We start from the raw sequence: 22,025 nt of genomic DNA, 5'->3' as shown, positions 1-22,025 counted from the left end.
AGGTATGCACTGGAATGTCCTAACCACCTCATGGTCTTGTGTGGTCAAAATCTTAAAAGCTAATGGTCAATGGGTTATGATTCTTCTGAGTGATTTGTACACTTCCTATTACAGCTCAATTGGGAAGAAGTAAATGATAGAAGACGCAATGATTGAATAGAATAATTTTTTTTTTTTTTTTTTCGTATTTTCTGAGCACTACACAGAAAGCACTACAGCAGGCAGCCTGCACTAGAGTGTGTGTAACACAGGCATTGCATGTATGGGTCATTGTACAGAAACCTCACACAAACCAGAATTGAGCAAGCACGGATAAGTATTCTACGTTGTACTGCCACATTGGGCACCAATGCCAATTTGACAAATCACGGCAGAAGTTAAAACCTCCAACACATCTTAATTAGCTGCTGAAAATCTATATCATATTAGATGACAGTCTGGTGAAAGAGCTACAAAAAGTTTGTACAATATGTGCTCGGCATTTATACAGAAACACATATTCATTCTTCACATAGAGAATATAATGTATATATATATCTTTTTTCTTTAATATACGTCGGCACGTCTTTTGATCATACTATTCTAGTGCTTTGAAAAATCCACCTATTCTGCAGTAGCATGTCTGTCACGTCAGTCATTTCAACACAAATCATTTTTTGACAGTTTTCCATTCTACAATGTACAGTGCTCACTATTCATCAGCACAACTAAAAAGGGAAGGTATCCCCTCCCAACCCTCTCCAAAAAAACAACAACAACATATATATAAAATATGTCAGACAAGCTTGAAGGAAATATATACAATTCAGCAGCCAAAGTCATAAATATCTGATGTATTGTTATACTTTCTGTTTCTGCATGTTCAACATTTACCTACTTTTAGCGATGTGTACAGAATACAAAAATTAATTTTTGCAAGCATGGTGCTTCTAGCATCACTGCACTGTCCTTTTGATTTTGTCCCTAATTTGTTTATACCAAAATAATATCCTCCAATTTCATAGCCATATTAATCATCCTTTATCACATGATCATGTTCGTCCAATCACTGATGAGCACTTAATTAATCATATAACATTATTGAATATCTACCTGGGAAAGGGGGAGGGTGTTATTTGATAAACACTGATGCACTCAGAGAAACAATCAAAATATCTTGATAGTGCTGAAAAGGACTAATTCTATTTTTTTTTTCTCTTCTAAATGACACAGCCTACAAGTATGAATGGTATGATCAGTATTAGTAATATCATTGCTATATCATTACCACTGGCTTACATTCTCAATGATGAGATCAGCTGTACATGTTAAGAATTCCATCAATCAACCACTTGTGCTTTAATACACAGAGCAAGGTCTGTGTTGTGCAGACCCAGTGGAGAATGACTCAGTAGCCGGTGTAGGTGTTGACGGCCGCAATGATCACCACAAAATAGACGATGATGATGATGATGGCGATGACTTCAAGGATGATGCCGATGACCAGGCCGGCAACGGACCAGCTCTTGGCTGAGCGGGAGGCCTCGAGGGCCCCATTCATGTCTCCGGCTGTATAGCGGCTGCGCACCTGTTTGAGACGGTCCAGAATAAAAGGGTTTGGGATACCTTTGGGCACACTCATACCTACAGTAAACTATGAGTTGCTGATATCCTGTTGTTTTGTATGCTTCCTTTTCAGTTTACCGTTGTCACATTCAATGCGATCATTACTATTTTCATTTTTCCTCTTTTTCTTTTTTTATTATTATTTATTCGGCAATCCAATATACAATACAATACAATCTGACATAAAATACAAACAGAAAATCGTAAATACATGATATAAAAATTGTGGTGGTTCCAGGTGCATGCTGCTGGTTGCCAGGGGAGGAAAAGGCAAACTTAATCAAAGAGGCTCGAGACCTTCCTCCCCTCCTTTTCTCTTACTTTTTGTTATGTTTAACAGCAAGGAAGGCGGGGCATTACACACCTGGTCCATCACCAAAAGGGAGTATTGCTCATAACGGACAGAAACTCCTAGTGACTGATGGAGAACAACTGTGATCGTGCATCACAAAACCAACAAAAAGTTGCATGCACTGATTTTGTGTGAGGACTGAAAATAGGTGAAATGGGTTAACCTAGACAATCTTAAGCTTTTCATATTTTTTGAAAGAGCAAGTCTTCTTCTACAATATACTAGAGTCTGGGATCAACAATATACTAGAGTCTGGGATCAAAAACAAACAGGAATTGTGTTTTTTAGTAGTTTTTCTACGAACACTTTTTGGTAGAATAGCATGATTAAGTGTGTCTTTGAGAGTCCCCTTTTTATTTCTTAAAAACCCTGTCCATACTCTTCTGTTTCAACTCTAATAACTTTGGAAAGGACAACGCTACTGCTTTGAAAGCTGGCATATTAATCATCTATAGAATCTGCTGATCAAGCATGCTCAATTTCAGCTTCATTTGACAATTCCTTGATTGTTGTTGCTCCAGTGGTTAACATCCTGGTTTTTGTTCCATTCATCGCACCGCTAGCGTGGCTTGGAATTAGATAAAGTGCTTGAAGAGACCCTGCACTTCAAAGCCTCTTTTCTCAGTTCACACTTTCCAGAGTGTGCGCTTTCTTTCCAATATTAGGATAAGTTTAGAAGAGTCCATTTAAATTGAGTTATACATTTTTTTAAAGCTTTAATACAGCCTGCTCTTTCAGAATCTGTTCTTAACTAAAAATCCATGTCTGGCGACTTTTTGTTGGTTTTGTGAAGCAGGGTCACAACTGATGATCCCCTGGCGATACATGACTTTACCATCATCTTGTCTTTAAATATAACTTAACTAGTTCGCTCTCTCACTCTCAGTGCTTTATGTGACTGCTACAAGCCCAGCTAACCGGGAATTATAGTAGTGTGAACATTTTATCTAGCTTTGCACCATGAATATGAATGGAGACAGCTGGGAATTCATTATTTATAACTGTTTTCTTTCTCCAAGAATCTTCACCAATAGACACATTGTGTCAATGGTCAGAAATATCAAAATCACAAATGAGTTAAAATCTTGTACTTGTTTCAAGCACAAGAACAACAACATGAAAAATATTGTGTCAACCTTTCCCCTGTAATACAACAAGAAGCTTTCTCCTATTGCTAGAAAATGCTAGTACTATGCGATCATTTCTTTATCTATTCTTTTTATTATGTACACTCTGGCATAAGGCTAAAGATTTTTCTTCTTCAAACTCACATCCATGGACTTGATGATGGCGACGATACCCAGTGGCAGACAGCAGCAGATTGTGACAAATATGGCAAAGGCGAGGTAGTCGTTTGGCTGCGCCTGTGCCTGTCGCACGATGACCGTTGTCTGCGGGGTGGGCTGCATAGAGGGCAATAATGATGATAAAACAAGATACACTGTAATCTGTTCTATAAAACAAGTTTAAACATGTATAAAACTATAACCAGCAAGAGTAGCTTACCAATCTTATTACCGTTAAACCTGTTGAAGACGGGCTGATTCTGCAAGAACACTCATTTCCCACAGACATTTGCCCGAGCATACTTGGGACTCGTCCTCAACATGTTTAAAAGGGAAAAAAATTTATTTACTCTCTTTATATTGAATGATTATAAACAATTATAATACACAATTGATATTTCATGTAAGTTGAAGTCAATTACCCAACTACTGTGTAAAAAGGAAGCATCCTGGGGGTGGAAGTAGCCATTTTGGAAGAATGCACGCATACAATGTAGCACAGATGACAGACAGCATCGGGTCAGGTTCAAGTGGGTGTTTCAAGATGCAAATATACAGACACTCCTCTCTAGACCTGGTGAATGAGACTTTACAATGAACTGACTGAATTGTACTCAGAGAACAATGAGACACATAACATGTAGGTAATCTTTTGAAAACAGTTGAGCCAATCTATAAAGTTACAATTTAGTATTCATTTTCAGGATGAGGCATGGCACACCTGGGAGGGAAACAACACAAAGGTAAATATCAATGAACATCTTGCATCTCTATTTGGATTCTGAAGGCACGTCTAGAGCTACACATTGTAAAAGTTTTACCCCTTCAATTGGTTTTGTGCCCCCTCAAAAAGTGCCTTTGACCCAAATTTGATGAAAGGGGGGGGGGGAATAAACACTGTTAGCATTAGAGCTATATTCAAAGTTTAAGCTCATTTTCACAATGTACAGTATAGACTCCCTTGACGACCGAAGATTTTATTCAAGGCTTACTCAGCAAAGCTTTCTGCTGAAATGTGTGCCAACTGGATTGAAACTCCCTGGCAACCACTGTGAAAAGATGATCTAACTATCAAAACAAAACTTGGCAAACTCACCAACAATGATCTACATGTATGCAACAGTGTACTAGTACCAGTACTGTCAAGTTTCTGTATTGTTTACACACATACTTTTATACCCACTTATATCTTTTGTGTCATGGCTGGAACGCAAAGAACCAAACTTGAGTCAAAATGGATACAAGGTCCACAACAGCCACTTCAAATACTCCTTTTTACAAACATGTACACCTTGCAATTTTACTCATTCAAACTGGGAACTGAGGTAGGACTATGGGCAAGTTCTTACAAAACATCCATAAACCCAAACTACCCATGCTGGCTAACAATGCACATATTATGTTTCATTGGTTTAGATTGCTTTTGTGATGCAACATAAAAACATCATTGGTACAGTGTATGGCAAACTGCATTTTATAATTGAAACATTAAAGCACATCAGATTTGCCTTCCCTCCCATAAGACTATAAAAGTTGTCTTTGCATGGAACTCTTCAAAATTGTATGGTATGCAAATAGAAGCATATTAAACTAGAAATATCACTTAAGGTGATTAATACCCCCGCCCCGTGACGACAGTCTTACCCAAGGAACGATCTTTCCTTAATCTTCTGCCATTTAAATGCCGTTACCATGGCAATGCAGCTTCCGACACGTCCGAAAAATATGTCTTGCACATCTTCCCACCAAGACTATTGTGTGTGCCACATTTCATAAGCTTTTGTCAAAAACTGAGGAAGTAGTTCAATCCACAAGATCTTTCCTTGATCTTCCACCATTAATATGCCGTTACCATGGCAACGCAGCTTCCGACACGTCCAAAAAATATGTCTTGCACATCTTCCCACCAAGACCAATGTGTGTGCCACATTTCGTGAGCTTCAGTCGAATACAGAGGAAGTAGTTCAATCCGCAAGATCTTTCCTTGATCTTCTGCCATTTATATGCCGTTACCATGGCAACGCAGCTTCCGACACGTCTGAAAAATATGTCTTCCACATCTTCCCACCAAGACCAAGGTGTGTGCCACATTTCATAAGCTTTGGTCAAAAAACTGAGGAAGTAGTTAAATCCGCAAGATCTTTCCTTGATCTTCTGCCATTAATATGCCGTTACCATGGCAACGTACTTTCAAGTACTGTCAAAAAATGCGTCTTGCACATCTACAACCAAAGGCACACATCTGTACCAAGTTTCATGGAAATTGGGCAAAAACTAAGGAAGTAGTTTGCAACACAAAATTTTCCATCATTTTGGCTCATAATATGTGAGCTGTTACCATGGCAACATACTTTTTGTCACTGTCAAGAAATGTGTCATGCTGACCTATATCCTAAGACAAACATTCAATATGAATTCCATGAGAATTGGAAGAACACTAATGAAGCAGTTTTGCCATGAAGCATTTTGCCCTATATTTTACCAATAACATGCCGTTACCATGGCAACGCACTTTTTGCCACTGCGGAAATATGTGTCTTGCACATTAACATATTCAGATGAACATCTGTACCTAATTTCATAAAAATTGATCAAAAACTGTGGAAGGAGTTCGCGACGCAAGATTTGTACCCATTTTTGCCCATAATATGCCGTTACCATGGCAACGTACTTTTGGGTACTGTCAAAAAATACGTCTTGCACATCTACAACCCAAGGCACACATCTGTGCCAAGTTTTATGGGAATCGGTTGAAAACTGAGGAAGTAGTTCGCGACGCAAGATTTGCAACGGACCGACCGCCCGACCGACCGCCCGACCGACCGCCCGACCGCCCGACCGACCGCCCGACCAACCGCCCGACCGACCGCCCGACCGACCGTCCGCTGATTCCTATATACCCCCTTCAAACTTCGTTTGGCGGGGGTATAAAAACAAACACTGACTTCATTTGCGGAATTCTGCAAGTTATATTCTTGAAGTAAAGCAACATATGAGAACATTTTTTTTTTCTTTTTAAATTATAGCAACATACCAGAATTTTTCTCTTTTTTTTAGTGTACACATGGTACAGGTATGTACATTGTATGTCATCTCAATGGAATATTGCCGACTTTGCTTTTCCAAAGAGCTAAGAAATCCTGTAACCACTGCATCATTCATTCTTTGAAAGTATTGCTGTGGTTTTTCATCGCCACAAGAACCACAAGCACACAAGCACAACTGCCTTTAAACGTACAGTGCTGAGGTGAGCTAAATTATGACAGGGAAGTATCTTGAATTTACCTTGAAAGCCACATCTCTCTATCATTAAGGTGTTGAAAGTGCATAACTGTAAAAGTGTGGTGTGGCAGGGTCAAAGGGAGTCCCATGGGACCATTCAAAATTCCAGTTGGGATATTGTTCTTTAAAGCTGAGGGGTGTAGAGGCGTCAATGGCAATCTGTAATACTTTGCTTATGTCATTGACAGCTACCTGGCAATAGAAGTTCTTCCTTACGTCAAGGCGGCTTGTTGTTTTGGTTCTACCTTGTGCCATGGTCTCATGTTCTATCATAGCGATACATACTGTACATAAACATACAGTACTTGTATTATATACGGCACATACTGTACAAATGACATGCACGAGTTTCTTTACTTCAGAAAAATCACTCCTTTTCAGAACTAAAACATTAAAACACATACTCCAACAACAACATTCTGTCCAGAGGCAGCATAAGCAGCCTGTCCTTCCCCATAAGCTGGTGGAGGCCCCTTGGCTGGATAACCCTGCTGCTGGGGTGGGTAGCCCTGCTGGGGTGGGTAGCCCTGCTGCTGGGGCGGGTAGGGGCTCTGCTGGGGAGGGTAGGGTGTCTGCTGCGGTGGGTAGGGGGCTTGTTGTGGTGGGTAGGGGGTCTGTTCTGTTGGCACAGGTGCATAACCCCCTGGTTGCTGGGGTGGAGGGTATGCTGCCTCAGCGGCCTTGTCTGGGTATGGAGCTGCAAGAAAGAAATTTAGACAACACATTGAAAGTATCTCTGAATGAAATGCATATTAACAGGACATTAATTTAAAGGATAAGTTCATCTCAATACTGTAAAACATGATATATTCGCTGCATGAATTTTTCATGAATTGGAGCAGACGGCCCTTTTTGCGGCATAAAATTTTTGCAACCTGCCACTGGCATTCAATGCATATACACTGTAGTGTAGACAAGAACTTTCGCGTGCATTTTAATTTCGCAAATCTAGGCGCTCGCGAAATTCGCGAAATTAAAATGCACGCAAACATTTCTCGTTTTACAGTAGTCACCATGTGAATTGAGTGAATGCAGCAAATTATTACATCACACTAGTGAGAAGTTTGAGGAAAATCAGACAATCTTTTCAAAAGTTATGAATTTTTCCCATCGTCTCCGGATGAGAAGGCTACAGCTTGTGATGTCACATGCACAGACTGGAATAATATGTATCAAAAAGAGAAATCATTTTTTTTTTTTTTTTTTTTGGGGGGGGGGGGGGAGTAAACTACAAATGTATTTCCTTCACTTGTTAAATACTGACGTATAGGGCAATGTCATTTCCCCTGCCTTCTGAACAAGGCAAAGAGGTAAGCCCTTTATTATGAGAAAAGTGAAAATATGTTGAATTTCCCTTATTTTTTTTTAATGTGGTACTTTGTACATCTTCTATGCATTTGACATTTCAAACTGTAGTCTTTTCATCCAGCAATGCTAGCACTGAAACTTTAAAAATTCAAAGCTTTTCAACAGATTGTCTGATTTTCCTCCAAACTTTGACTGATGTGATTCTCCTTTTTCAATCCTTTTGCTATCATTCATCCTTAACTGAATGTAATGTACAGGGTGTACATTGCATCTTTTCATTTCTCCACTTCATACGTACTACAACTGTATGTGTACTTTTGCCTTTGATAGACAAAATAACCTTCAGCACGATAAGACGCATGTCAATCCTACCAGCATGTGCTTAGAGCTCCCCCCCCCCATAACTCCTCCATTTCATACAAAGCTGAAGCTGCCCTATTGTTTACTTGATCTACCTTGACCTGGAGGCCTACACTGTATCTCTCATGATTTTTTTTTGTTTGTTTGCTATTTTGGCTATGCCTGAAAAAAGAAAAAAAAAAGCAATAGCAAAAACAACAACAAAACCATCTACAACACTATTTGCTTCTTCGTTGCTTGATAAATCAGCACATGTGCATGCATGACAAAGATTTGATACGAATGTAATCATTCAGATCAACACTGGGTCAATTTCTAGTTTCATACATAGCTGAGACATACTGTATCTTTCACGGTGGTTTTATTTTCGCGCTTTTCGCGCCTTGAGGTTGAACCGCGAATTTAACATCACGCGAAAATGTTTTGAACTCGTAGCTTGTTACAACGCTATCATTACCGACCGCGAATTTAAACACACGCGAAAAAGTTGGCACCGATGGAAACCGCGAAAGTTTCTGTACGCGAAAGAAACCACTTTTACAGTACACACACAAATGACAATTTGTTAATATCGTTGCATGAATTCTACTGAGTCCTAGCTCAGTCACAATCACACAGATATGATTGATAAATGCAGCTCTTTGCAATTGTAGTGATAAGCTGACTTACCACTAACTTGACTAGTAGGCATTACAGTATAATCGATCCCCTCGAACTGGCTCATGAACCCCATTCATGCAAAACCTGTTTGAACAAGTTCCTTGAGCTCGAAATTTTATTTTTAAAATAAAAAGAATGAAAGAAAACTTAAAATGATTAAATATAAAATCCCCATATTATAGCAGCCTGTGTAAAATCATTTGCTGGTTCTTTTCTTTTTAAAGAACAATTTATGTGGTACTTTATGCTATTATGGATACAATGCAAGAGTGGAAATTAAAAATGGCCATCAACCTGTCTATAGTAGCCACCTGCCTATAGTGGGCACATTTTCCCTTGGGTGGCTGCTATAGAAAGGTTTGACTGTACATAGCTTTGTTGTCTGTCCATCATTAAAGGACAAGTCCACCTTTATACATTTAAGGATTGAGAGAATGCAGCAATATCAGTAGAACACATCAGTGAAAGTTTGAGGAAAATTGTACAATCCGTTCAAAAGTTATGAAGTTTTGAAGTTTCAGTGCCACCATCGCAGGATGAAAAGACTACTACAGCTTGTGATGTCACAAGCGTAGAACGATAAAAGGAAAGTATAAAGAAACTTCCACATGTTTTCACTTTCCTCTCATAATCATAGAGCACTTGACTTGCCTCTTTCAGAAGGCACGGGGAATAATATACCCTTAACATGTCAGTAGCGAGTCAAGGGAATGTGCACTTTTTTCAAAAGATTAAATTTTGTGGAAATTTCTTCATATTTTCCTTAGTAATTGTTGTACGCATGTGACATCACACACTGTAGTACAGATGTAGTCTCCTCATCCAGCAATGACTGTGCAGAACCGTTCTTCAAAAATTCATAACTTTTGAACGAGTGGTCCAACTTTCCTCAAACTTTCACTGATGTGTTCTACTGATATTGCTGCATTCTCTCAATCCGTTGAAGGTGGACTTGTCCTTTGAATATCATTAAAAAAGAAGAAAAATCCATGCTGAAGTTTACAGAACCAAAATGCTAAACTGCAAAATAAGTATTTTAGTCAAAGTACAGTGACCCTTGACCTTGGACCTTAGGGCACATTGCCCAATATGTGACAATGCATCACAAAACCAACAACAACAAAAAGTCACACGAGTTGATTTTCAGCGAGGACAAATAAACCCTGTCAATTTTTAGTTTTCAATATTTTCTGGATGAGCAATTCTCCTTCAGTATTTCAAAAATTTGGAATCATGAAACGAAATTTGGGAAATCATTCTTTCTTTTTTAGTTTTTTTCTAGAAAAATTTGATTTGGTCTGACGTACAATGTACAAATTGTAGACATTCTTAGTATTCTGGATTTAGAGCGCTAGAAACCTTTTCACACCCATTTATCACTTTCAACTTAATTAGTTAAAAGAATGATGCTACTGCTTTGTAAGTTAGTATCAGTCATGAATAAGTTTAATGATGGGCAAACTTTCAGTTTAGTTTGATAATTAATCCCTTCATAGCAGTGGAAAATATACAAAGTGTACAATACATGGTGGAAGCTCGACCGAGTGCTTAAAGAAAATCCACTGAGTGGTTTATCTCACACATCACATACACCACCCAGTGATGACATCTGGTTGGAGCACAGATGAATGAATGGACTGACTGACAGATAGGAGATGACTCAAAACATTATGCCTCCTCCACTCCAATGAAGAATGATAATTACAACCTATGCTCTGCTGTCTAGTTTGTACTTTCTTCCATCACACTTCAGTGGTGATTCTCATGAAATATCATGCAACAAAGTAAAGTACTAACTATGGTACTGCAAGTGATAATTTAAACTTTGTGTGAAATACACATGGCGTGGGCTTTGAGTGCGAATGGCACTCAATGAATACCGCCCACGCTGTACGGCACTTCAGTGTATTTTTCATGTCACAGGACACACCTTGACTATCTTCTCCCCTATGGAGATAGCGTACACCCAGTGCTTACCTCACAGAGGCGTACAGCTGTACAGCTGTACTTTCAGGCCAGAAATACCATTAAATGTGCCTTTTCATGAATATAATGTAAGAATGTTTACTGAATGAAATAGCGTGGTATCTATTCCACGGTATTTTGCCATTCATTAGAATGGTGACAACAAATAATCATGGTACAGACTGTATTTCATACCACAGTAATTCTATCTTTTATGCCCCTCATACCGTTAACTCCCATATTCCGACAAGTCCCTTGTATACTCTGGCAGGTGTCTATGGGAAATGTAATGCAAAATCAGCCCTCCTCAATGGATTAATGCAACAAAGTGGAAATTAATGTCCCCAAGTCATAACCTATACTTTATGTACATATGATCAGTTACAACAAGATTTCAATCATATCAACAAAATCAAACTGTAAATGGAAATCAAGGACTTCTTATGACGGGAGTGCACTGTACACTGTACACACACTTTGAAGGCACTGTACACTGTACACACACTTTGAAGGGATCGTACAGTTTTGGTTGAGACCTAATTTCAGGTTTCTAACATTTTTTGGTGAGATAATGAGAAACCTCAATATGAAATATGAAAGAGCATGTAATGCTATGGGAAATTCAACGTTTATTTGATGAAAATTGGTTTTGAAATGGCTGAGATATCCAAAAAAGAGCGATTCTAATAAAGTGTGGGACCCACACTTTATTACAATCGCTTTGTTTTACCTTGTTTTTGGACGTTTCAGTCATTCCAAGCCCAATTTTCATCAAATAAATTTTGAATTCCTCTAAATGGTATGCTCTGTACTATATCATAAGTGTTTTCTTGGTATCTCGCAAAAAGTTAACCCGTTGAGGACGAGTCCTGAGTATACTCGGGCTAGCATCTATGGGAAATGCGTGTTACAGCAAAATCAAACCGTCCTCAACGGATTAAAAGCCCAATTCTCATCTCCACCAATACTGCACTATCCCTTTAAAAAAAGTATCATATTATCAACAGCTATCAAATATCAAAAGCCACTTGATTCAAGGACGTATCTGAGAGTGCTTCGCTACTGTAACAAGGAACTCTCTGAAAAAACAAAGCAAAAACAAAACAAACAAACCATCAACAACAAAAACAAAAACCCAAGACAAATCAAATACGGGAAACAGAGAAATAAAAAGGAGGAAGGATGTGAATACCCGAAGAAACTGAAATCAAAAGTGTATCAAATTTTTGTGACACACATTCATGTATTATTAAAGCCAAATATAGTCTTGGATTGAATGTGGCCATGCATTACAAAACTGCTTACCGGTACTTTGGTATCATACAATTTGTAAGTTCACCTTTTACACATTAGATTTGCAGATTTGAGGACGGTTGAATTTTGCTACAACATGCATTTCCCATAGACATCTGCCCGAGTATACTCGGGACTCGTCCTCAACGGGTTAATATCGTTGCATGAATTCTACTGAGTCCTAGCTCAGTCACAATCACACAGATATGATTGATAAATGCAGCTCTTTGCAATTGTAGTGATAAGCTGACTTACCACTAACTTGACTAGTAGGCATTACAGTATAATCGATCCCCTCGAACTGGCTCATGAACCCCATTCATGCAAAACCTGTTTGAACAAGTTCCTTGAGCTCGAAATTTTATTTTTAAAATAAAAAGAATGAAAGAAAACTTAAAATGATTAAATATAAAATCCCCATATTATAGCAGCCTGTGTAAAATCATTTGCTGGTTCTTTTCTTTTTAAAGAACAATTTATGTGGTACTTTATGCTATTATGGATACAATGCAAGAGTGGAAATTAAAAATGGCCATCAACCTGTCTATAGTAGCCACCTGCCTATAGTGGGCACATTTTCCCTTGGGTGGCTGCTATAGAAAGGTTTGACTGTACATAGCTTTGTTGTCTGTCCATCATTAAAGGACAAGTCCACCTTTATACATTTAAGGATTGAGAGAATGCAGCAATATCAGTAGAACACATCAGTGAAAGTTTGAGGAAAATTGTACAATCCGTTCAAAAGTTATGAAGTTTTGAAGTTTCAGTGCCACCATCGCAGGATGAAAAGACTACTACAGCTTGTGATGTCACAAGCGTAGAACGATAAAAGGAAAGTATAAAGAAACTTCCACATGTTTTCACTTTCCTCTCATAATCATAGAGCACTTGACTTGCCTCTTTCAGAAGGCACGGGGAATAATATACCCTTAACATGTCAGTAGCGAGTCAAGGGAATGTGCACTTTTTTCAAAAGATTAAATTTTGTGGAAATTTCTTCATATTTTCCTTAGTAATTGTTGTACGCATGTGACATCACACACTGTAGTACAGATGTAGTCTCCTCATCCAGCAATGACTGTGCAGAACCGTTCTTCAAAAATTCATAACTTTTGAACGAGTGGTCCAACTTTCCTCAAACTTTCACTGATGTGTTCTACTGATATTGCTGCATTCTCTCAATCCGTTGAAGGTGGACTTGTCCTTTGAATATCATTAAAAAAGAAGAAAAATCCATGCTGAAGTTTACAGAACCAAAATGCTAAACTGCAAAATAAGTATTTTAGTCAAAGTACAGTGACCCTTGACCTTGGACCTTAGGGCACATTGCCCAATATGTGACAATGCATCACAAAACCAACAACAACAAAAAGTCACACGAGTTGATTTTCAGCGAGGACAAATAAACCCTGTCAATTTTTAGTTTTCAATATTTTCTGGATGAGCAATTCTCCTTCAGTATTTCAAAAATTTGGAATCATGAAACGAAATTTGGGAAATCATTCTTTCTTTTTTAGTTTTTTTCTAGAAAAATTTGATTTGGTCTGACGTACAATGTACAAATTGTAGACATTCTTAGTATTCTGGATTTAGAGCGCTAGAAACCTTTTCACACCCATTTATCACTTTCAACTTTAATTAGTTAAAAGAATGATGCTACTGCTTTGTAAGTTAGTATCAGTCATGAATAAGTTTAATGATGGGCAAACTTTCAGTTTAGTTTGATAATTAATCCCTTCATAGCAGTGGAAAATATACAAAGTGTACAATACATGGTGGAAGCTCGACCGAGTGCTTAAAGAAAATCCACTGAGTGGTTTATCTCACACATCACATACACCACCCAGTGATGACATCTGGTTGGAGCACAGATGAATGAATGGACTGACTGACAGATAGGAGATGACTCAAAACATTATGCCTCCTCCACTCCAATGAAGAATGATAATTATAACCTATGCTCTGCTGTCTAGTTTGTACTTTCTTCCATCACACTTCAGTGGTGATTCTCATGAAATATCATGCAACAAAGTAAAGTACTAACTATGGTACTGCAAGTGATAATTTAAACTTTGTGTGAAATACACATGGCGTGGGCTTTGAGTGGGAATGGCACTCAATGAATACTGCCCACGCTGTACGGCACTTCAGTGTATTTTTCATGTCACAGGACACACCTTGACTATCTTCTCCCCTATGGAGATAGCGTACACCCAGTGCTTACCTCACAGAGGCGTACAGCTGTACAGCTGTACTTTCAGGCCAGAAATACCATTAAATGTGCCTTTTCATGAATATAATGTAAGAATGTTTACTGAATGAAATAGCGTGGTATCTATTCCACGGTATTTTGCCATTCATTAGAATGGTGACAACAAATAATCATGGTACAGACTGTATTTCATACCACAGTAATTCTATCTTTTATGCCCCTCATACCGTTAACTCCCATATTCCGACAAGTCCCTTGTATACTCTGGCAGGTGTCTATGGGAAATGTAATGCAAAATCAGCCCTCCTCAATGGATTAATGCAACAAAGTGGAAATTAATGTCCCCAAGTCATAACCTATACTTTATGTACATATGATCAGTTACAACAAGATTTCAATCATATCAACAAAATCAAACTGTAAATGGAAATCAAGGACTTCTTATGACGGGAGTGCACTGTACACTGTACACACACTTTGAAGGCACTGTACACTGTACACACACTTTGAAGGGATCGTACAGTTTTGGTTGAGACCTAATTTCAGGTTTCTAACATTTTTTGGTGAGATAATGAGAAACCTCAATATGAAATATGAAAGAGCATGTAATGCTATGGGAAATTCAACGTTTATTTGATGAAAATTGGTTTTGAAATGGCTGAGATATCCAAAAAAGAGCGATTCTAATAAAGTGTGGGACCCACACTTTATTACAATCGCTTTGTTTTACCTTGTTTTTGGACGTTTCAGTCATTCCAAGCCCAATTTTCATCAAATAAATTTTGAATTCCTCTAAATGGTATGCTCTGTACTATATCATAAGTGTTTTCTTGGTATCTCGCAAAAAGTTAACCCGTTGAGGACGAGTCCTGAGTATACTCGGGCTAGCATCTATGGGAAATGCGTGTTACAGCAAAATCAAACCGTCCTCAACGGATTAAAAGCCCAATTCTCATCTCCACCAATACTGCACTATCCCTTTAAAAAAAGTATCATATTATCAACAGCTATCAAATATCAAAAGCCACTTGATTCAAGGACGTATCTGAGAGTGCTTCGCTACTGTAACAAGGAACTCTCTGAAAAAACAAAGCAAAAACAAAACAAACAAACCATCAACAACAAAAACAAAAACCCAAGACAAATCAAATACGGGAAACAGAGAAATAAAAAGGAGGAAGGATGTGAATACCCGAAGAAACTGAAATCAAAAGTGTATCAAATTTTTGTGACACACATTCATGTATTATTAAAGCCAAATATAGTCTTGGATTGAATGTGGCCATGCATTACAAAACTGCTTACCGGTACTTTGGTATCATACAATTTGTAAGTTCACCTTTTACACATTAGATTTGCAGATTATATCGGGGGTGTGGGGGGGGGGGGGGGAGCAGCTTAAACCTGTTGAGGACGAGTCCCGAGTATACTCGGGAGGGTGTCTATGGGAAATGCGTGTTGTAGCAAAATCAGTCCGTCCTCAGCAGGTTAAGGGACTACAGGCATAAATTTTTTACAGGCTGTACATATGTGAACACCTTTTCCCTGTCTCGGTCTGGGCTTATTGTCTCTTTGAATCCTCAAATGATTAATTGTTGTTTTTGTCAAAATCAAGGCTGACAATGGTAGGCATTCCATGGATACAGTCGATGCTGACCTAACTCTGACGATCTGGAATCGATTACAGCAAGTTTTCTATGGTATCCTTAAGAAGATAACTTTGTTTAGCCACTGCTTTCTGTCAACATTTACCCTGCCTGTATCAAGTCTTTCTGTATATCTGCATGATTATAGACCTCCAAAGCACTTGTGCCTTGAGATTTGCTTAAATGTCATGCTTTTGTGTGTGTATGTTTGTGTATGTTGTGTGCGTGCCGATATCAAATGAAATGCATTTGATATCAATAAAAAGCAAAATAAAAAAGCATACTTATACAAGTGTGTGTGTGTGTGTGAGTGTTAAATCTTTCTTTCTTTCATTTTTCAAATACATGCTTTTGTATTACTTTTTTTTCCACCGTATTTTCAAACTGTTTTTCTTTCCTCCCAATATTTCTTTATTTCCTTTTCAATGTTCTTTTCTTATCTGCTCATTGTTTCCTTGCTTCCATCTTTTCCTTCATCACTACATTAAAGTTTCTTAGCTGTCCTCTCCATATTATACACTGTATGCATTTGTTTTTCATCAAGTCCTATCAAAAAGAATTTTTTTCTACTCTTTTTGTACAGTACAATTGTTTTCTTCTCTATTCTTTTGTCTTTCAATCTCAGTTTTTTTCCTCCTTTCCTCGTTTCTTTTTGAACAAATCTGCTCCTTCTTTCTTTCCTTCCTATTTTCTTTTTCTTTTCATTTCAAGGCTATTTCTATCACCTACTCTGGTTATCTTTTTTTTTTTTGTCTTTTCAATGCTATATCTTTGTACATTAATGAATTTCCCCCTTTTTTCTGTCCTTTCTGTGTTCCACATCTGTTCTCTCCTTTTTATCTAGCTATTCTCTCTCCTGTCTGCCTCTCTCTTTCTCTTTCATTTCTAATATACCACATTCCCTATAATTCATTATTTTCTGAGATCAATGTAAAATCACATTTTTCTTTCTTATTTCACTTACACTAGGCCTACATGTACACAGTGAACACATACGGTGTACACACAGACACACACCCGTAATCAATACCTACAGTGTACAATGTAAGTCTTGCTGGGAAAGGGAACGGAAATCACGCACACGTCTTTTTAAAGATACCATAAAAAACTCACTGTGATTGGTATGGGATCGCCACTTTCAGATTCAACGATCAACTGTATACACATTTTGGACTGCCAAAAGAACATGTTGCATTGATTTTGATGTGAAAATTAATTTTGAGGATTTTCAGTTACGACCAGCCCAGAGAGAGAGAGACGGACAGAAGATTTTCGCATATTGAGCTAAGCTACAATATTTAATAATACTATTAAATATTACGCCATAAAACTGGGATTCAGGCACTTGGTGCAAAACTGCACTAGTACCCTAGTCCTACATTTGTAGCATCAGGCTGGCCATGAAATAAAGGCAAAACAAACATAGATAGACTACAGTTGTAGATGAACCCTCCTGCATCCTGGCTCTCGGATCTTTACCAAATTTTTTTCAATTTCAATTTCATTTTCAAATCATTTCACAAATCGACATTCACATGCAACACAAACCCTTTGAGGGGACATTGTTTTGTATATTTGTGACCGCGCATCACATACAAACAAAAAGTCACACACACTGATTTTGTCTGAGGACTGAAAAAAGGTGAAATTGGTCAACCTACAGAAGCCGATCTTGCCTTTTTCATATTCTCTGCAAGAGCAAGTCTTCTTCTACATTGGTTATACTAAAATATGGGATCATAAAACGGGCAGGAAAGCGTATTTTTTAGCAGTTTATTTCGAACATTTTTTTTGGTAGAATAGTGTGATTAGGTGTGTCTTTAGAGTCCCCTTTTCACTTTTTAAAAACCTTGTATGTCACACTTAAATCACTTTCAACTCTGATAACTTTTGGAAGGATGATGCCACTACTTTGAAAGTTGGCATTAATTATGGACAGAATGTGTCAATAAGCCTCTTTACTCAGTTCACACTTTTTTGAGGGTGTGCTTTCTTTCCAATATTTAGATAGGTTAGGAGGGTCATTTGTTTTTAATTTTTATACATCATTTTACAGCTTAAAGTCTGTGCTCTTAACTAAAATTTAATGTCTAGTGACTTTCTGTTTGCTTTGTGATGCAGGGTCACATTTATAGTATACTTACAAAAGTGAAAAATGGTTTATGTACCGGTACATTATGTACATGTACATGTAATATATAATATACATTGTCCAATGCATGGAATTTTGTGTGGGACCATAACGAGTCCTGAGTATACTCGGGCAGGTGTCTACTGTATGATGGCAATGGGAAATGCGTGTTGTAGAAAAATCAGGCTATCCTCAACGCCCTGGAACGGGTTAAAAAAAAGCAGAGTTTGTTAGAAAAAGGCCCCCAAGATCACAGCTAGCATACTTGCTACATGGAGATGAGTAAAAAATATTATACAAAAAATTACAATGTACAATCTATTGCAGAATGATGGATTGAAGGGCTGAGATGACAAAATTAGTCCATGACCATGGATATGGCCATGACTATACTGTAAAGATGTCACCATGCACTGACATCCTCACTGAAAGAACACATTTCAGTCAGCAACTTCCTGTACGTACTGTACACTGGCATTGCCATTGGCAGAGAGCTCTGTCAATGTCGTGTCATATGACGTTTATAATAATAAACCCATTTGAAGGGGGAAACCGGCTAAAACTAGGCATGATGCACAGGTAGACTGACTTCTACACGCATGCCTACCATTGAATCATACTATTGTCACCTGGCCTGGAGTCTGCAGAAACGTTTCCATCCAGTTCAGTCCGGGAAACCCGCTCATGAGGACCGCCCCCGCGTACGAGGATGGTCCCTCCTCATGAGGACCTCCCCCCCGCCTCATGAGGCCCCCCGGGGAACGCCTCATGAGGCCCCCCATTCACTTCTTATTCATCTCACATCTGACGTACAAATTGTCGCAACTTTGCACGGTGATTTTTTGTTACACACACATGTCCACTATCCATGATGAAAAGAAGAAAAAATCCTGTCTGTTTTTTTTCTTCAAAAATCGAGTTTTAATCAACCGATGCAGAGCGCCCATCAAAACACAGGCGCCAGCGCGTTCGCACAATGCAAGACTGCCGCACCTAGCGGCCTGATCCGACTAAATATTTTCGATGCTTTTTTCTGCGGCTCTCACCTCTCCGCGCACGAATCAGCCTCGTGAAGGTGAAGTCTGACATCTTTTTACACAAATTCGTAATGAGAAAAATTAAATCAGTACTAACCTGATCTTGTCCATATATTCCAAATTACTATTCCACACTGATAGAGTAGGTGGGTAGATGACATACTCCAGTTTGTTAGCAAAATAATCACTTTGTAGGTATGACAAGTTCACTTTCTTCGTCAATTCTGCCCATGATTCCGCCGTTTGGGCGCTTTTTCTGGAATCATCCCGCGACGTCGCATCACATCACGCATCCAGCACATACCAGACTGATATGTGCTGGATGCATGATGTGATGCGATATACGTCGCGTCGCGGGATGATTCCAGAGAAAGCGCCCAAACGGTAAGCGGGCGGCGGAATCGTGGGCGGAATTGACGAAGAAAGTGAACTTGTCATACCTACAAAGTGATTATTTTGCTAACAAACTGGAGTATGTCATCTACCCACCTACTCTATCAGTGTGGAATAGTAATTTGGAATATATGGACAAGATCAGGTTAGTACTGATTTAATTTTTCTCGTTACGAATTTGTGTAAAAAGATGTCAGACTTCAGCTTCACAAGGCTGATTCGTGCGCGGAGAGGTGAGAGCCGCAGAAAAAAGCATCGAAAATATTTAGTCGGATCAGGCCGCTAGGTGCGGCAGTCTTGCATTGTGCGAACGCGCTGGCGCCCGTGTTTTGATGGGCGCTCTGCATCGGTTGATTAAAAACTCGATTTTTGAAAAAAAAAAACAGGATTTTTTCTTCTTTTCATCATGGATAGTGGACATGTGTGTGTAACAAAAAATCACCGTGCAAAGTTGCGACAATTTGTACGTCAGATGTGAGATGAATAAGAAGTGAATGGGGGGCCTCATGAGGCGTTCCCCGGGGTGGCCTCATGAGGCGGGGGGAGGTCCTCATGAGGAGGGACCATCCTCGTACGCGGGGGCGGTCCTCATGAGCGGGTTTCCTGGACTGAGGTTTCACTGTGCACTGTCAGCTGTGCTATGGTCATAAATGATAGAACATATTAACCTTTGCCCTTGCCTGCGCCTGCTTGTGTTTGACGCGGGGCAGGGGGCAAGTGACAAGTACAGGCTGTACCAATACGCAAGCCAAAGGCCAAAGCCAACATTAAAACATTGACAGCACTAAGAGCTGGTAAACTGTGATGATATGAAACCCTTCAGCAGTCAAGCTTCGCTTTCATCAACTAACCTTAATGTGACATTCTGACTAATGACGTACGTTGGTATTTGAGGCAAGCGACAAATGCACTGTGCACTAATGTTAATAGTCCATTCGTCATCGAAATTGCTCTGCTGCATGATGGTCATGGAACCCTGCCCTGTCAGAACGACCTCCCAGCCTACCCGTGTACCAAGAGGCAAGACTCTCACATCCATCAAATGCAGAAGGATGAACACGTAAGACGGGGGTATTACACCAATAAGACTAACCTAACGACTACGAAGTATCAATGAGAATTATCAAGCTGGTCTTTAACACTCACCTGACATTCTGACGATATTATGAAATACCACAATTCAAGCAAAGACACGAAAGGTACACTGCCAAAATATTGAGTAGCCTGGCATTGGTCCGCTCGCAGCAGATTGCACAAAATTTTTTTAACCGTGGCTTAGACTAGTACGCCTGGCACGAAAACAGTGTGTATTGTACATGAAAACGAATGAGTTGAGGCGATGTTGCGGCGAATAGGGTCTCCTTTTATGCGGGTGAGAAAGTAACGCAGGGGCGTGTTCCGTAGAGTAATCAACATGAGAGATGGACCTACGCAGAATGTAGTCTAAGTTTTCTAGACTAAACTTACCATAGATCACAAAATGAGATACCTCGCCGCTACCATGGCTACAGAGTACAGTCACTTCAACATGTTGAATTCAGTTGTACTAAATTGACTGTCGCATGCACTTTTGGGTGTATTTCTTCTGATGATTTGTGTGTGTGTGTGTGTGTGTGTGTGTGTGTGTGTGTGTGAGTTTTGTTTGCTTGGGATGTTTTTGGGTGCGTGCATTTATTTCGTTCTTGTTTAGATACTTCATTGTGATCAAACATTCTTCTCTTTTTAACGTGACTGCATGGGTTTGGAGTCTCAGATGCTCATGCGAATTAAAACTGACACCACGATTCCTTTATTCAATTCAATTTAATTCAATTTATTTGTTCAATTCCACCAAGAAAACAAATTACAAAAATTGTAATACCTCGGTATTGGGTGAAGACAAGAAATCAATGATTACACAAACACGACAGATAGCTAAAAAGAGTTAACATATACATACTAGTAAATGAGGTGGAAAAGATAGGAGTCCTGCTGAGAAGCAAAGCTTGTAAATTGCAGAAACTCCTATTTACAGATACAAAACAAAAAACAGAAAAACACCAGATACACAAAACTGGAAAATTCAGCCTGAAAACTATGTACAATATATATACAATATGCGAAAATGAAATAATTGTGTGTGTGGGGGGGGGGGGGGGGGGAGAAAGCACACTAACGGATGTTAAAAGAAAAAGAATGTATTCAAACAGAATAAGGGATTGAATAATGGGAAGAAAAAAAAATAACTTGGACTTGGACACACAGTTACAGGGACAAGAGTAAAGAGGGTGAAATAAAGGCAATGACTTACAAGATATACCAGTGCTTAACTATAGAATGATGTAGCTCAGCATTAATCAATGAAAAAAAAAGTAAAACCAATAAAGCAGATTATATCAAAAAGCCTACATATATCTAATTATTCATAAAGATGTGAATTTAACACTCAGCCCTATTTAAAGATTACAATTTATGGAACTTTATCAACAGTGGAAACACATGTATGTACTCCCTCT

At 38.8% G+C, this 22,025-nt stretch overlaps 1 protein-coding gene across 1 annotated transcript; it reads right to left on the bottom strand.

The window, feature by feature from the left end:
* Nucleotides 1-1,381: 1,381 nt before the first annotated feature.
* Nucleotides 1,382-20,769, bottom strand: LOC139733412 (uncharacterized). The gene is made up of 4 exons (XM_071644238.1): nt 20,677-20,769; nt 6,930-7,222; nt 3,229-3,360; nt 1,382-1,567 (listed from the first exon to the last, which is right to left on the bottom strand). Exons 1-4 carry the CDS (start codon nt 20,681-20,683, stop codon nt 1,388-1,390), a joined length of 612 nt encoding a protein of 203 aa, XP_071500339.1. The 5' UTR covers nt 20,684-20,769; the 3' UTR covers nt 1,382-1,387.
* Between the last annotated feature and the right edge of the window lie 1,256 nt (nt 20,770-22,025).

The sequence above is a fragment of the Diadema antillarum genome, unplaced genomic scaffold (genome assembly GCF_040938485.1).
Source record: "Diadema antillarum isolate AM-2024a unplaced genomic scaffold, OU_Dant_1.0 scf00000025, whole genome shotgun sequence".
Lineage (NCBI taxonomy): Eukaryota > Metazoa > Echinodermata > Echinoidea > Diadematoida > Diadematidae > Diadema > Diadema antillarum.
Note: the sequence above shows the minus strand (reverse complement) of the source record. Positions and strands in the feature narration are given on the sequence as shown.

Coding starts and splice junctions, on each gene's coding strand:
- LOC139733412 (XM_071644238.1), bottom strand. Junction 3,361..6,929: donor GACAGAATGTTGTTGTTGGA/GTATGTGTTTTA, acceptor CCCTCTATGCAG/CCCACCCCGCAGACAACGGT. Junction 1,568..3,228: donor CCATCATCAAGTCCATGGAT/GTGAGTTTGAAG, acceptor CGTCTCAAACAG/GTGCGCAGCCGCTATACAGC.